Source organism: Choloepus didactylus, chromosome 19 (genome assembly GCF_015220235.1).
Source record: "Choloepus didactylus isolate mChoDid1 chromosome 19, mChoDid1.pri, whole genome shotgun sequence".
Taxonomy (NCBI): domain Eukaryota; kingdom Metazoa; phylum Chordata; class Mammalia; order Pilosa; family Megalonychidae; genus Choloepus; species Choloepus didactylus.
In genome coordinates this window covers 53,913,296-53,930,159 of record NC_051325.1, presented here as the reverse complement: position 1 = coordinate 53,930,159, position 16,864 = coordinate 53,913,296, and the positions used below count along the sequence as shown (strand labels likewise).

Sequence of the window (16,864 nt, the reverse complement as noted above, 5' to 3'; positions counted from 1 at the left end):
ATTCTAACATACAGCCCCAAGCCTGCTCTTATAAACACTGCACAACACTCCTGAGAAACACCCCAGCGAGAAAAAGCAAGCTGCAAGCTGTAAAATTTAAATATATCCTTGTAACAGCAACAACAAAAAAAATGTATATATTCAACAGGGAAAGGTCTGGGATGATACGTTCCAAACTAAATAGTCAGGGGATTTAAAAAAAAAATCAACAACAGTTGTCATTTATGCGAAATTCAAGTTTAACGGGGCATCCTTTAATTTATCTGGCAACTCTATTAATAGTGTTTTCCTAGCCTAGAGGGGTAGGAATTGGGAAGAGGAGTCTGACGAGGGAGACTTGAACGTTTGGTTATTTGAAGGGTCCAAAACTCAAATTCTCAGGGCCAGGCAGTAGCATAATAGGGAAACAGGCTGGGGGGCTTGTGGTGATCTGGAAAGTACTTGCCCAGTTCTAGAGCCTTCAGCCACTACCAGGAATTAGGAAATGTAGGCCCGGGGTTGCCAGGACTTTCCATTTTTCGAGAGAAGCCAGAAATTCTAATTCTATGAGAAATGCTCCAATTTTAAATGTTGGCACAAATTTAAAGAATCAATTTTAACGCTCCAAGGGCCAAACAAAACATGATTGTGAAAGGGTCTGCAGGTTTTATAAGCCCTGCTTTGTACACTTGTGTAAAAGTAGTTTGAACTTTCTCCCCTTCAAGTATGTAACACTTCCATAATTTATAAAATACCAGTAATTCTTTTTTTTTTTTTTTTTTTTTTTTAACCAGGACACCTAGGAAGCAAGTTCCTAGAACACAAACCACTTTCTCTGGTTTTACCAGGCCAAATCATTCTGCTCCATGGCGGCTTCCCAGACATTTCTGGGCAAACCTAGCACCTGCCCCCGACACCGGAAGGTCCCCTTATCACCCACTCTTCCCCAGAGAAGTGTTTCTACAGTACTGGTGCCTGCTGCTTCCAACACGCGACGTCTACCACAACAAAATAAATGACTGAGGAAAAAACATCTTTCCTGCTGGAGTATAAATAGTACTGGGTGCAATTTTAAACTCTGGAACCTTCTTCTCACAGCTGGAACTATTTCTGTGCCTGAATGGGGGAGGACTGATGTGACAAGAGGACTATGGTGGAGGAAGGGCTGGAGACACACAGAAACCCCCCACCCACCCACTGGCCCCCCGCAAAATTAAAACTGTGGTAAAATGTGATGACTACACTAAGGGAGAAAGAAGGATCCGAAAGGCTACTGAGGTGGGAGAAGGGGGAGGCCGGACATTCCTCCTGACCCGGAGGAGAGCAAGAGAGGCAGGGAGGGGCCCACACAGGTGACGGGGCCACGCAGAGCTGGGGTGCAAACACCCAAATCCCAGGTCCTGCTCCAGCCTGGCCACAGTGTCCGGCAGGGCATGGCGTCGATCTGCCTCAACCCCTCTGGGTTTCCTCACACGGTGGTTTGTGCAATGCCCTTTGGAGCCCCCGGCCACCTTCTGCATCGTCCGCACCACGACCGGCCAGGTCCTCACCGAGCTCAGTGGGCTTCCAGCCTCGGCTTCAGAAGACAAAACCTGCAGAGGGAGCAAATTCCCACATCCCGGCTGCATGGGGCCCCTCCTCCCAACATGTATGTGAAGCGCTCGGCTTGTGGAAAGCACATCACAATCTACACTGAGTCAGGGAGTTCAGACAGGAAGTCAGTCCTGAGTTCGAATTCTGTCTTCTCTTTTGCTAGCTGCACGACCTTCATCCCATAGCTTACCTTCTGCATTTCGGTTGGCTCACCTGTGACGGGAATCACCACATCCAGGTGGCAGGGTTGACAGAAGGTTAACCTGAGATAATGAATGTGGCTAAATTATTTAGCAGACTGCTGATGCACAGTAGGTGCATAATAAAGGGTTGTTTTATGTACATCTCTCACTAGATAATAAAAAAAAAATGGCTAAGCACTAAGTTACTCTATATGAATTACCTCGTTTGATTCCCCCAAGAACCCTATTTGATAGATGCTATTATTTTCCCCCTTTTAATGGATTAAGAAACAGAGAATCAGAGAGATTAAGTCACTTGCTCAAGGTCACATAGTTATTAAATACTGAAGCCAGAATTGGACCCTGAGGAATCTGAGTCCAGAGCTAAGGTTTTTAACCACCAGGATGCTCTTTGGGGGAAATGTGTCCCCTTTGTTGCAGCATATCGGCTGGGGTTTCTCTCCCCATCTCCCCATACCCCCCTCCCCAGGTACCTAGGGCAGAACCTGAAAGCAGGAGGGAGCAAAGAAAGCATTTGCTGACTGGTCAGCTAAGAGAGGAACAAGCCCAAGATATTTCCAACCAACAGGAAGGAACTAGGAACTAGCCACCCCACCATGCCCACAACTCATTCATGGGGACAGTTGTCTCTCAAGACAATCCCCTAACTAGCTTCAGAAGCAAGAGTCCCGCAGACTGCAGTGCACATGCCTTTTTAACCAGCCCGTAAGCAAAATGAATGCCCTGGCTGCTTTCTGCAAACCCCTGGAGTGTAGACTGTTCCGCTCTAAGCAGAAGGAAGCAAATGGCTAGCCTTAAGTGACTTTCATGGAATGACCGGTCAAGAAGGCAAGTGGGCTTTTTTTTTACTGTGAGTGAATCACGGCTTTCACTGTCTTCTTCCACATCTCCCCCTTCTCCCAAAGTGAGGATCCAAGTTTTCTGGCTGGGTATGCCAAAAACCTGAAAAAGAACAAGCCCCCAGCCCACTAAGCCACCAGCACAAGAAAACACCAAGTTCCTCACCCACAGGGTTCTCCAACAGCCAAAAGAAACTCTACTCACTGTCCATTTGCCAAACACCTTGGAGCATCCTTGGCTCATCTCTCTTCCTCCCCAACCCCCACACCCCCATCCAATCTCTTGGCAAATCCTCTTGGTCCATCTTCAAAATGTACCCCAAATCCGACTGCTTCTCTCCATCACCACTGCCCTGGTCTAAGGCACTGTCAGCTCTCGCCAGGACCCGGCAGCAGCTGCCTCTCAACTCCCTCTTTTATTCCCCTTCGATCTCCTCTCCCACGGATCCCCAATAAAACCCCAGTCAGCTCAGGGCCCTCTTCTGCTCAAAATGCTCCCCTGTATCACTTCACACCCACTAAGATGGCCATCAAAAAAGGGAAAATAGTCAATGTTGGTGAAGCTATGAAGAAACTGGAGCCCTCATGCATTGTGGGTGGAAATGCAGAACAGTGTGGCCATTGTGGAAAACAGACGTGCAATTCCTCAAAATGTTTAACATGGAGTCCCCATATAATCCAGCAAGTCATCTCAGGTTGAAAACACACATCCACACCAAGACTTGTACATGAATGTTCATGGCAGAACGATTCACAATAGCCCCAAAGCAGCAACCTCCCAAAGGCCCATCAACTAATAAATGGATAAACAACATGTGATATAGCCATACCATGAAATATTAGTCAGCCATAAAAAGGAGTTAACTATAGTACATGCTACACCATGGATGAACCTTGAAAACATCAGGCTAAATGAAAGAAGCCAGACACAGAAGGTCACATATTGTGTGACTCCATTTATGTGAAATGTCCGGAACAGGGAAATCCATAGAGACAGAAAGTAGATTAGCAGCTGCCAGGGGCAGAGGAGGGGAGGGGTTTCTTTTGGGGGTGATGGAAACATTCTGGAATTAGATAGTGATGATGTCTGCATAACATAGGGCATATAATAAAACCCACTAAATTGTCTACTTTAAAATAGTGACTCTTAAGATATGCCAATATATCAATTTTTTAAAAATCCTCCCCCATCTCCCACTTCACTCAGTAAATGCCTAACAGAGGTCCCCATGGCCCTATCCCAGGTGGAACTCCCACCCCTTCTCTGACTTCAACACCTACTGCTCACTCCCCACAGGCCACACAGGCCTCCTCGCTACTCCTCAAACACACTAGCCACACCCTCGCCCCAGGGCCTTTGCACCTGCGGTTCCTTTTACTGGCAGGGCTCATTCCCCAGGCATCCCCACAGCTCTCCCTCCCTTCCCTCCAGCCGTGGCTCAAACATCTCTCTCCTGTGAGGCCTTCCCTGAGCCTAGAGCTCTCCTACTCTCCACCCTCCTGTCCTCAAACCTTGTTCTCTTCAGCACATATCACCATCTAATACACTATATACTTTACTTATCTTGTTTACTGTCATCTTCCTCCACCAAAATATAAGCTCCTGGAGGGCAGAGCTTTTGTCTGATTGTTTCACCTTGTAATCCCCGGCTCTAGAACAGTGCCTGGCACACAGTAGGTGCTTGTGGTGGACTCCTTCCAAAGACGGCCCCCTAACTCCCCTCCATCCTGCAGACCCTTTTTTAAAATGCAATGTTATTGAGATATATTCATACACCACATAATCCATCCAAAGTATACAATCAGTGGCCCACAGTATCATCATATAGTCGTGAATTCATCACCACAATCAATTTTAAAACATTCTCATTACTCCAAAATAAAAACAAAAATAATAAAAAAGAACAGCCAAACCATCCCATACCCTTTATCCCTCCCCCCGTTGTTTATATATTTTTGTCTTTGTTACTCATCTGCCCATACACTGGATAAAGGGAGTGTGAGCCACAAGGTTTTCACAATCACAGGTCACATGATAAAAGCTATATAGTTACACAATCATCATCAAGAATCAAGGCTACTGGATTAGAATTCAACAGATTCAGGTACTTCCTTCTAGTTATTCTAATACACTAGAAATTAGAAAAGAAAATCTATATAATGCATAAGAATAACCTCCAGAATGACCACTCGACTCTATTTGAAAACTCTCTGCCACTGAAACTTTATTTTGTTTCATTTCTTTTCCCCCTTTTGGTCAAGAAGGCTTTCTCCATCCCACAACCTGCCTACCCTTTGCTATATGAATTTGCCACTCTGCTCGTGAAGAGGTGGGCATATCCCCCACCCCTGAATCGGAGGTGGCCTATGACCTGCTTTGACCAACAGCAGGTGGCAGAAGCAATGTGTGTGACTTCTGGGTCCAGGCCTCTAGAGGCCTGCAGCTTCTGATTCACTCTCCTGGAAGCCAATGGCCAAAAAGCCCCGGCTATTCGGAGGAGAGGCCACCTGGTGAGAGAGACCCTGGAGGATGAGGGAGAATGAGATGCCCCAGCCCACAGCTGGACGCGAGTGACACCACTGTGGACCCTCCAGTCCAGCCAAGCCCCCTGCTGAACACAGCCACCCGAGGGAGCCCGGCCAAGGCCACACGGAGCAGAGCTGCCCAGGTGGGCCCAGCCGACCCGCAAAATCACAAGCCATAAAATGGTTGCTGTTGTAAGTTACTGAAGTTTGGGTAGTTTGTTACCCAGCAAAAGGTAACCGATACAGTGTTCAAAGACTATTTGGTAAAGGAAAGAAAAGAAGAAGGGACGGAGGAGGGAAAGAAAACAAATAAGGACAGAAGGAAGAAATGTGCTTTCCTGGAAGGGCTGTAGCCAGGGAGCAGCAGGTGGACTGCTCTTTGATCCCAACCGAGCCTTCCATGCTGTATGGTCTGAAGGAGACCTCTGAACCTCTCTGTGCCTGGGCCTCCCCATTGGAAAATTGGGGAAAAACAATCCTTAGACTCTCTCTGTGTCATAACAGAAGCTGAGGAAGTTCAAGTAAGTAATTTCTCTGGGTTCCTCCCAGCTTGATGCTTTCCCTACACAAGAGATGGTTATAACTTGGACCCTACTAGCGTCTCCAAACTCAGATGGACACAGAAACTTGGCAGGTAATGAATATGAGGGAAGTGGGCCAAGGTTGGGAATGTATTTTCTGAGAACTGCTTATTTTTGGTTTCCCCCTTTTGACATAGGCATTTTACTTGTCCCGCACAAGCGAATTAATAAACGGCAGCTGACGCTTGGCCTCCAGGTCAGAAGGACAACAGGGAGGGGTGGAGACTGCAGCACAGGAGACCCTTTCCCGCACTAAGCAGAGCGGCCACTCCTCAGCCCCAACTGATGGTGTCAGGTGGGGATGTGCCAAACCCGCTTTGTTCAAGGCAAAGAGCAATCCAGAGGTTTATGCAAACTCTCCTAATTCTGAAATATTCAAAAGTAATCCAAAAAATTTTAAAACACTTTGAGGCACTTCACACCCACTGGAATGGATATTTAAAAAAAATAAAACAACAATGGAAAATAAGGGCTGGCGAGGATGCACAGAAATAGGAGCGTTCATTCATTTTGGTAGGAATGTAAACCGGTGCAGCCGCTGTGGAAGACAGTGTGGCAGTTCCTCAGAAAGTGAAGTACAGAATTACCATGTGACTCAGAAATCCCAGGTCTAGGTATATTTCAAAAGAATTGAAAGCAGGGACTCAAACAGATATTTGCACACTGATGTTCACAGCAGCATTATTCACAACAGCCAAAAGATGGACGCAACCCACGTGTCCATCAATTGATGAATGGACCAACAAAATGCAGCATATGCACACAGTGGAATATTGTTCAGTCATAAGAAAGGATGAAGTTCTGATGCCTGTGACAACCTGGATGAACCGTGAAGACATGTTGAGTGAAATAAGCCAGGTACAAAAGGACAGACATTTTGTGATTTCACTGATACAGAAAAAAATTAGGATAAGCAAACTCACAGGCAGAAATTAGAATACAGGTGAGCAGGGTGAGGGTGGGGAATGGAGAATGGAGTTTCATTTGAGGAGATGAAGAAGTTTGAGTGATGGATGGTGGTGATGGTGGCACACGTGGATGTAATTAATCCCACTGAATTGTAAGGTTAAACCAGGAAACTTTATATTGTATGTATATACAGATCTGTACAACACAAAGAGTGAACCCTAAGGTAAACGGTGGACTTCTGTTAATAAAATGATTATCACATTATTATTCAACAATTGTAACAAATGTACCATATGAATGCAAAATGTTAATAACAGGGAAAATTATTTGAGGGGCTGGTGGTGGTATATGGGAATTCTATACTTTCTGCATGATTTTTCTATAAACCTACAACTGCTCTAAAAATAAAAAAATAATTAAAACAACACACAGAGCGACAAACAAAATTGTCTGTGAGCTGCACGTGGCCTTCAGACCTCTGGCCTATTGGTGTCTTTAAAACACAAACATGTGAAATGTCTAGAACAGGCAAATCTCTATGGATAGAAAGTAAATCAGTGTTTGCCCAGGGCTGGGAGCCTTGGAGGGGTGACAGCTAAGGGGTGCAGGGTTTCTTTTTGGGGTGATGAAAATGCTCTAAAAATTGACAGTCGTGGTGGTTACACAACTCTGCAAATATACTACAAGTCATTAAAACAGGTGAATTGCATGGTGAGTGAATTATATATCAAAAAAAAAAAAAACTGCTTTTAACACACATACACACAAATATATAAACAAAAACACTTGAGATTCTTTCTAGAAACCACAAGGCCCACTCAGCCCAGGCCAGGAACAGGACCCTTAAAACCTGCATCTTTGTTGCAACACTTTTAAAGAAAAGCCAGGCATTTGGATTTTTCCATGTAAAAACACTATTTTTTAAACTTTTAAAAAGTTGGCATCTACTTAGCCTTTCTCCGCCAGGCAGAGGACCCCCATCTGCAGCAACGTGGAGCCAGGGGCCAGCTGTTTCGGGGTCTGCTTGACACCAAGGGCTTTTGGCCAACCCTGCAGCCGGCTTCCACCAGCCAGGCGGGGCCAGAGTCTGTGGGTACACAATGAGGATGAAAACAAAAAACAGGCCCAAGGACTGCGGGACCTGGGCAGACCCACACCATGTCATCAGGGATGTCACCTCTTCTCTGAAAGGGCTCACAGTGGCCCCTTCAGACGACAGCAAAAATAAAGCTCTATTTCACATCTGCGCTTGCCCACATCTTGACGGGAGGTAGAAGCAGCAGCCTGGTCTCTGTGCAGCAAGTGATGGGGAAGAAATGAAGGCACAGAGACCCTGGGAGCAGGGGCCAGCCATAAATAGAGGAGCATGACGACCAAGTGAAGTGATTCTCCAAATAGCCTCAGGTGTCAAATGGAAACCAGGAAGGACCTGGCAGTTTAGATGATAATCCACTTCCCAATCTGGGGACACAGGAACTCCTCCTTCCCGGGTCCCCCAAACAAGACAAACAGAGCTCCCAGCCTTGCCCCAGATGAACGCTTGTCCTTCAAGTTTGATAGTTCAGACTGCCCTGCTCTCCTCCACACTCACCCTGACTTCCAGAAAGTTAATTTGGCCACAGCAACTAAAATATAAAATGCACACACTCTTGGTCCCATTAAGTCCCCTCAGGTATTTATCCTACAGACGTATTTGCACAAACACAAACTGGTGTACGCAAAAAGATATTTGTCACAGCATACTTCGTGACACAAAAGATTCCACATAACCTAAGTGTCCATCAGTGGGGATGGTTACATAAATTATCATTCAGATAATTATCAGACAATGAAATTCTGCTTAGCTGCTAAAAATAATTGGGCAGCTCTATATTCACTTATATGGAAAGTTCTCCAAGACACATTAAGTGAAAAAGGCAGGATGCAGAAGCAGGAGAGGCACTGGGAAGGGGGTGGGGATGTCCCTGTCATATAGCCTGGAAGGAGACACTAGAAACTTACAGCAGTGGCTTCTGCAAAGGGGGAACTGGGGCCTGATGAAAAGGGGACAGGAGGAGCTCAGTCTTCACTCTAGAGCCTCGAGCCTTCTGAATTTTGTAGCATGAACGTATTATTTCTTTTTAAAACAAAACTTATTTAAAAAAAAACAAAACTCTGGCTTACTTTAAAAGAACCACAGGTGAAATTTCCCCAATAGCTAACACAAAAGGAATAAATTCAGATCCCAAGGCAGCTTGAGAGGGCTGGTGACCGTTTGGACCAAACATTCCCCAAAATCAGAATCCATGGTTGGTCTGACACTCACAGGGTGCAGAAAGCTAACACTGTACTTCTGGATCAATCCTGGGGTGTGAAAATTCGTGATCTTCAGCACAAAGGAAAGGGCTGACACCACTCCTTCCAAACAGTGCTCCTCAGAGACGGAAGCATCTTTCGTGCACCCCATCTCTCCACTGCCTGGCACAAACAGCATCTGCACCTTGAACCTGCTCAGTGAGCATCCATGCAATGAACAGACAACTACTTGTAGTTGATGGGCCAGACCCTGCGCTGAGGGTCCCGTGTGCATGAGATGAGGCACGGAGGCACCGAAAGAGGCACCAAGTGGCAGAGTCGAGATTTGGACCCAGGGGCCTGGCTCAGAGCCCGTGACCTTCTGCCACTCAGCCCTGTCTGGCCAGGGCCAGGAGAGTCGGGGGTACCAGCACCTTAGAGGATGTTTCATTCAGCCCCATCCTTACAGAGTTACTGTGTACCAGGCACTGTGTACGCTACAGTGAAAGGATGGATGAGGTCCCTGCTCTCACAGAGCTAACCTTCAAAATGTGGCACTCCCTCTGCACACTGAGGCTCAGAGCAGCATTTTCACTACAGCCAAAAGGTGGAAACAGTCCAAGTGTCTATCAATAGCTGAATGGATAAACAAATTGTGGTCTATCCAGGCTGTTTCGGTTTGCTAATGCTGCCGTTTTGCAAAATACCAGAAATGGACTGGCTTTTATAAAGGGGTTTATTTGGTTACAAAGTTACAGTCTTAAGGCCATAAAGTATCCAAGGTAAGACCTCAACAATAGGGTACCTTCACTGGAGGATGGCCATTGGTATCCGGACAGCCTGTTAGCTGGGAAGGCACGTGGCCAGCGTCCACTTACTCCCAGGTTGCATTCCAAAATGGCGTTCTCCAAAATATTGTTCTTGGGGTGTTTTGTCCTCTCTTAGCTGCAGTGCCTCTTCAAGACATCACTCTCAGTTGCTCTGAGGTCCATCTGTCTGTGAACTCCTTTATACGACTCCAGGGATCCAATTAACATCAACCTTGAATGGGCGGGGTAACACCTCCATGGAAATTATCCAATCAAACATTTCACTCACAGTTAATTGAGTCACATCTCCCTGGAAACACTCAATCAAAGGATTACAAGCTAATCAACACTAATACATCTGCCCCCACAAGACTGCATCAAAGATAATGGCGTTTGGGGGGACATAATGCATCCAAATCAGCACACATGCAAGGGAATATTGCTCAGCCCTCAAAAGAAATGAAGTACTCATTCATGCTACAACATGGATGGACCTAGAAAACATGATGCTAAGTGAAGTAAGCCAGACACAAGATTCCACATATATGAAATATCTAGAAGAAGCAAATCCATAGAAATAGAAAGTAGATTGGAGGCTACCAGGGGTTGGGGGGAAGGGGAATGGGGAGTTAATGATTAATTGGTACAGAGCTTCTGTACGGGGTGATGAAAAAGTTTTGGTATTCGATGGTGGTGATGGTAGCACACTGTAAGTGTAATTAATGCCACTGAATTATACACTTAAAAATAGTTACAATGGCAAATTTTATCTTGCATATGTTACCATATTTAAAAAAATTTTGAGTGGGTCTTTGGCCAGGTCCAGGCCTGCAAAGCCCCAACCAGGTGGGTCATTGGAACCACTGGGGAGCGTTTGAGAGCCCAGATCCCAAGGCCTGAGCCTCCCTCTGGCTGCAACAAGGTCTCCAAAATCAGATGGGAAGGTGAGGAAGGGGGGAGTGGGGACTGTAGCAAGGTGGGGGCCGCCACTGGGAAACATACACCTAGTAATTCCAGACTGTCCATTTTTTAAAATAAGCCAGAAACTGATTTTTCCATGAAAAGTCCCCATTTTTAAAACCTTATGTGGGCTGAACCAATCAGATCTCTGGGCCACCCGTTTGCAACCCCTGATCTGTGCTTAAAAGTCCCAGGTGCTTTCTCAGCCTTCCTCTGCTCGCTCAGGCAAAGATCCTGGGTGTGAGAAAGCTGGGCTGTCTTCATTTCCATCCATCTCAGTCATTCACCCCATCTGTGGGCCAAACCTGCCCCATGGCCTAGCTCATGATTCAAATGAATTTTCTAAGAGCCTAGACAGTGCCAAGCCATTCAAGAGGCCCCCAAGTTCCCCTCCCTCATAAATAACAGGGCATCCAAGTGGCAAATGTCTCTCTCACTGCCATAGTAAAGCAGCTTCCAGAGAACTCCCCCTGAAACTTCCCCTCAAAGAAGAAGTTCAAACCAGAAAGAAAGAGAAAAAGAAGCCGGTTGGACAGAAAATCCCAAAGGCACTGGAAACAGTAAAACTTTCACCTGCCAACCAGTCTCAACATGCCACCCCCTTCAGTGGCTCTTCAATCCTGGGGATGATGGAGCAGACACCCCAGCACGGCTTCTGACCTCCTCACCAGCCATATCTCCCACCACTTGCCCCTTCTACCTGCTACTCTTCCCTCTATCCCTCAAACCCCTGCTTCATCCCACCCCAGGGCCTTTGCAGGCACTGTTCCATCTGCCTGGCCAACTCCTGTTCATCCTGCAGGGCACATCCTAAAATGATGCTGCCTCAGGGAAGCCCTCCCTGACCACACCCAGGCAAGGTCGGGTCCCTCTGTTATTCACCATCCCCTGCACGTTCCTCAGGGGATACCACTCCACTGTCAGCTTTCTCAGAGGGGCCTTCCCTGCCCCCTCATTTCCCAGATACACACACACACATATACTCTACACATCACCTGTTACGTTCTGCGGGGCACTCATTACAATTGGGAAGTTTTATTTGTTTACGTGTTTTCTGGTGCCTCCATGAGGACAGGGGCCTTGTGTGTCTCACTGACCGTGGTGTCCCCAGCTCCAGGCCTGATGTAAGGGCTCAGTGTGGCAAACGAGTAGGCCCCACATCACCAGCAGACCCAGGACACCCCTACAGTGGCATTGGTTGGGCTAACACTTCTATTACTCTATAACAGCCAAAAAGTGACCCCAGGGGAAGGACTGGGGGTGGGGGGAGGGGAGGGGCAGGGACTGGCTGCTCAGGCCTGGTCCCAAACCAGACTTCCCTTTCCCAGCTCCTCTGCCCACCTGGAAAGAGCTTCAGCACCTGGACCTCCTAATGAATCAGCTTTAAGTGAGGCCGCCTGTGACTGCTCTGGCACAATTTCTGTTTCTTTTGGTAAATAAACTTCGGCAAGGGCTTTAAGTGGGTTTATTGCCGCAAAGAGCTACGGGGAGTTTGGGCTCTTCATTACGTCCCTTATAAATGCACGTGAGCCACCCTGTGTTGGAGTTAAAGAGAGCCCTGAGTGAGAAAATGAAGTTAATGCACACAGTTTCTCTTGAAGGCTATCCCTAATAGAGACAAAATGAGGCTGGGGATTAGCCACCAGGCACAATGGTATCTCGCTGCTGAGAGCAAGGGAGAAAAGGAGCAAGAAAGAGACTCAGATGCTTAAACTAGCGTAAAAATTGTGGATAACCTAAGTGCCCATCCCTGGGGGAATGGTTTGTAAATTACAGTACATCCATACGACATCACCCCTTGGAGCCTCAGTTTCCTCAGCTATAAAATCGACATAATAACAAGCCCCTGGGTCACTGCCAGGCAGCCGAAGATGCCACCCATGAACAGAGCTCACGGGTGCTGGCACATGGTGTGTGCTCTGAAAATAGGAGCAAGCATGATTTCCTCCCCCAACACTAGGAAGCCAAGAATGATGTGGGCCTATGCCATCCACACAGAGGCTACCATCCACATACAACCACTGAGCACTTACATGGCTGGTCCAAACTGACATGTGCTGTAGGTACAGTATCACACACCCAATTTTGAAAATGTATTACAAAGAATGTAAAATCTTCATAAACCTTTTCATATAGATTACATGTCGAAATGATAATACTTTAGATATACTGTGTTATTTTCAATATATTAAAGTTACCTTTGCCTGTTTCTTTTCATTGTTTTAATGTGACTTCAGAACACTTAAAATTACACAGGTGGCTCATATTTGTGGCTCAAATTATATTTCTATTGTACAACTCATGGATACATCCTAACATGGAAATATGTCCATGCTATTTTTTTTATTGAAAATTAAAATTCACCATTACACAGAACACTGTCATCACCCCTTAGCACTCATTTCGCATTTGCCCATGCTGTTTTGAATAAAGAAAAGTTGCAGAACAGCATTACAGCATCAAGTGGGGTTTTGTAAAAATATATATACACATGTATATGAATACCTACATGTGTAATCACATTTAATAAAAGATATACCAAACTGTCAATGATGGTTATTTCCGGGAACTAGAATTGGTGGCAGAGCAAGAGGAGAGGGATATTCACCCTTTATTTGAAATACTTCTGTTTTGTCTGAGGGAAAAAAAAACAGCAAAGCGCAGATACTGTTTTGTGATTTTAAAAGGCGATGGGATGACTTTCCGGTCCTAGATAGCTTCGAGCGGTGAGTTAACTTCTTCAGGGCACTAGCAACAGGATGTTCTCAGCTGTTGGACGGTGAAAGGTCTCCTCTTAGACCCACTTTTCAGTTTGCGCTTGTAAAACAGAAAGCCAGGCACAGACAAGGTGGTGTCCCCGCCAGCTGCGCTGCGCAGCCCGAGGCCTGGGCGCTGCCAGCCCGCGCTCCTCCTGGCACCTGGCAAACAGTTTGCAGGGGACGGAGGCCGAGTGCCCGGGTTGCAGCTCGGACCTCCCCGCGGGGCCCAGCCTGGCAAAGGGCCGCAGCTCCGAGCGCGCCGCTGTCCGGCGTCCCCAAGGCCGGAGGATGCTGGAAAGCGGGTCTGGGCCCCCGGGAATCGCTCTCGGCTGGAGGAAGGAGCAGGCGCGAACTGCCGCGCATCTCTGGGTGGCGCCAGGCAGCCACCGCTCGAGAAAACAGGGGATCCCCGTCCGGCGCGAGAGGATGCTGCGGGCAAACCGAGGCCGCCCGGACGGAGTCAAGTTCAGGCGCGCCGGGGGCCCGCACCCATCCAGTCCTCCCCAGAGATGCGCGGGCCGCGGACTCCGCGCCTTCGAAAGCCCCCTCCTCCACCACCGCGTTCCCGTCCCCTACCTCAGCCCGGGGCTGGGGAGTCAGGAAAAGCGCGAGCTCGCGCGCCCCGCTGCGCACGGGCTCCGGCCGGTCGGCGTCCGCGAGCAGCATCAGGAAAGCGGCGGGGTCCAGCCCGCGAAGGCTGCCCGAGAGCCCTCCACAGCCCTCGGACAGTGGAGCACCACCCCACGCCCGCTGCATGCCCCGCGGCCCGCCTGGCGGAGGCAGGTGCGCACCCGGCGGCCGCGGCCCGCGTCTGCCACAGCGCGCGGCCCAGTGGGCAGCGCCACCCAGCGGCCAGCGGCGCGCACTGCGCCCGGCCCCCACACCGCCCGTAAACCCGTGAGTGTCAAACTCGATTGCAGATTCAAACCACTTGAGGCTCTTGTAAAAATTCCACTTTCCACGCTACGCACAGTCTCTGAGGTTGGAATCTATCAATATTTTCTGAAGCTGCCCAGGTAATTTCAACATATAGCCAAGTTTGAGAACCACTGTTGTAGACCATCCCTTTTCGGAATCCCGGTAAAGTAACGGTTCCTAAACTGGGCTGTACATAGAATCCCCTGGGGAGCTTTAGAAAGAAAGGTAATCAAGCCACATCCCAGGACGATTACATCTCTGGGGTTGGGGACTGCGCTTCAGTATTTTAAAACTCCTCGGATGCATCGGGGATAGAGAAGCGCTAAATAAAAGGTTCCTTTTATTTAAAGCCCAAACCCCGCTCCCTCCCCCCCAGTACCAACGCCCATACTACTGTGGCATCTAGTTCGCGCTAGCCAGGGAGTCCTGGAAATTAGGGAAGCCGTGAATGGCAGTCCTTCTCTTCCTCCCAAGGGCAGCTTTTAATAAGTTCTCCCATACAATTCTTAGGCGCACTAAATCCGAGCCCCACCGCCCTAGGAGGCTTGTCTGGATCTTTTGGAAGCCCCAGGGCTGGAGAGAATGGGGTGCTTCTTCCCCAGAGCAGTGCTAATGAGGAAAGTACTAAAAACGTAAATAGGTATAGGGAAGTCTAGAGTTCTGAGTTTTCCTATGATGATTTTTCTTTTAAGAAGTTGAATTTGTTAACAACAAACAAACAAAAACATGGGCTGGGGTAGGGTTGCCAAATTTAGCAAATAAAAATACAGGACACCCCTCAACCTCCTCCCTGTATTTTATCTGGCATCCTGGGTAGGGAGTCTCAGTGCATGCTCACTCTGCCTTTTGGGTAATCCATCACTGTGCAATTCTCACTCAGGCATCTGCCATCCCACTGCCAATTTCCCCCAGTGCCTACCCAAACATTCAGGCCTTCATGCCAGAACCATTTTCTGGAAAACTCCTGGCCAAGACTTGGGCCTCAGGTGCTTGGAAAAAGGGGTTTAATGGGAACTCACTGAACCCACACCTGGCCATTCATCAATGTCATGATTTTCTTGATGCTCAGAGCCCTTCCACGCAATACACACACACATACACACACACACACACACACACACACCCCTACCTGCCCCACCCCAAGGGCTGGTTGGGGTCCTCCCCTGGGTAAGTCCAGAACTGGCCATTCATCAATGTCATGATTTTCCTGATGCTCAGAGCCCTTCCACGCAATACACACACACACACACACACACCCCTACCTGCCCCACCCCAAGGGCTGGTTGGGGTCCTCCCCTGGGTAAGTCCAGAACTGGCCTCAGATTGACCACACAGCCAGAGCACAGCAAAGTTCCCAGGAGGGATGAATCTCAAAAACATAACTCTAAGAAAAAAAGACAAGTTGCAGAAGACTCCCCGGGGCTTGCTGCCATGAGCCTAAAGTTTTAAAAGATGTGAAAGCACACTATAGGTTGTTTATGGATACAGACATATGGTGAAAGAGTATAAAGCTGTGCACGGACTGATGAACACCACAGTCACAAAAATGGTTGTTTTGGGGTGGGGCAGAGGAAATTGGGGAGAGGCACAAGAGGGTTTTCAATTATATTTGTAATGTTTTATGACTTAGGCTGATGTGTATTTTAATATTTAAACTTTTTTTTAATGTTTAGTTTTCACATTGCAACTTTTCAGATGCCAGGAGCCCTACCCCAAACTTCCTGAATCAGATCCTTTTGGTGGGGATGGGGTGCCTGGGCATCTGCATTCTAACAAGCTCGGAAATTGTTTCTGATGCATACAAGTGTGAGAATGACCCCGATCCTGGGACCTCTCCCTGCTGCTGACATTGGCCAGGGTGGGAGGCCAATGAAATGATTTTAAACAGAGAGACCTGAATTTTTAAAAATCCCCCCAGCGTCTCAGCAGTGCTTGGCTCCCGTCCGAGGGCTCTGCCCCTTGGGCCCCCGGCCCTGGAGGAGACCCTCGGGCAGACCTCAAGCCTGAGGTCTGGAATGCAGCCCGCCCAGGCCGCACCCTGCCCGAACCAGTTTGAACCAGCCCCGGGGATGGGGCCGTGGCGGGTCCCCGCGAGCTCCCCCTGGTGCCCAAGCCGGGCTCGGAGCTGCTGCTCCCGCCTCCTGCTCGGGAGGCCTCGGCGGGCCCAGGCGGCGGGGTCTGAGCCCGCCGGGGGGCCGGGGGTGCCGAGGGCCCCCAGCCGGCCCCGAGGTCACACACCCTTCCACCCGCGCCCCCTCCGGCTTCACCTCTGGTTACAAAATGGCTGCCCGTCCGCGGCTTTCCAAGGTCAGCCTCGCAGTGCAGGCTTCAGGCACACAACGTTACTTGGCTGCGCGATGGAATCTCCTGGGGAAGTTCCAAAAGCTCCTGATGCCCTGGACCGACCCCAGAGATTAAGATTTAACTGGCCGGAGGTGTGGTCTGGGTCTCAGAGAGTTTCAGAGATCCCCGGTGATCCTTATCTGGCAGGAAAATTGGGGCGCCGCTGGGCCG

The 16,864-nt window shown here is 48.4% G+C and overlaps 1 protein-coding gene across 2 annotated transcripts in view; it reads right to left on the bottom strand.

Moving 5' to 3' along the window:
- The window catches only part of BCAS4 (breast carcinoma amplified sequence 4), a 72,878-nt gene extending 58,638 nt beyond the window's left edge, over positions 1 to 14,240 (bottom strand). For both annotated transcript variants that reach the window (XM_037812371.1, XM_037812372.1), the window contains exon 1: positions 14,009 to 14,240. In XM_037812371.1, coding sequence (XP_037668299.1) covers positions 14,009 to 14,188 — 180 coding nt within the window. In that variant the 5' untranslated portion in view covers positions 14,189 to 14,240. The remainder of the gene's footprint in view (positions 1 to 14,008) is intronic.
- Positions 14,241 to 16,864: the final 2,624 nt, after the last annotated feature.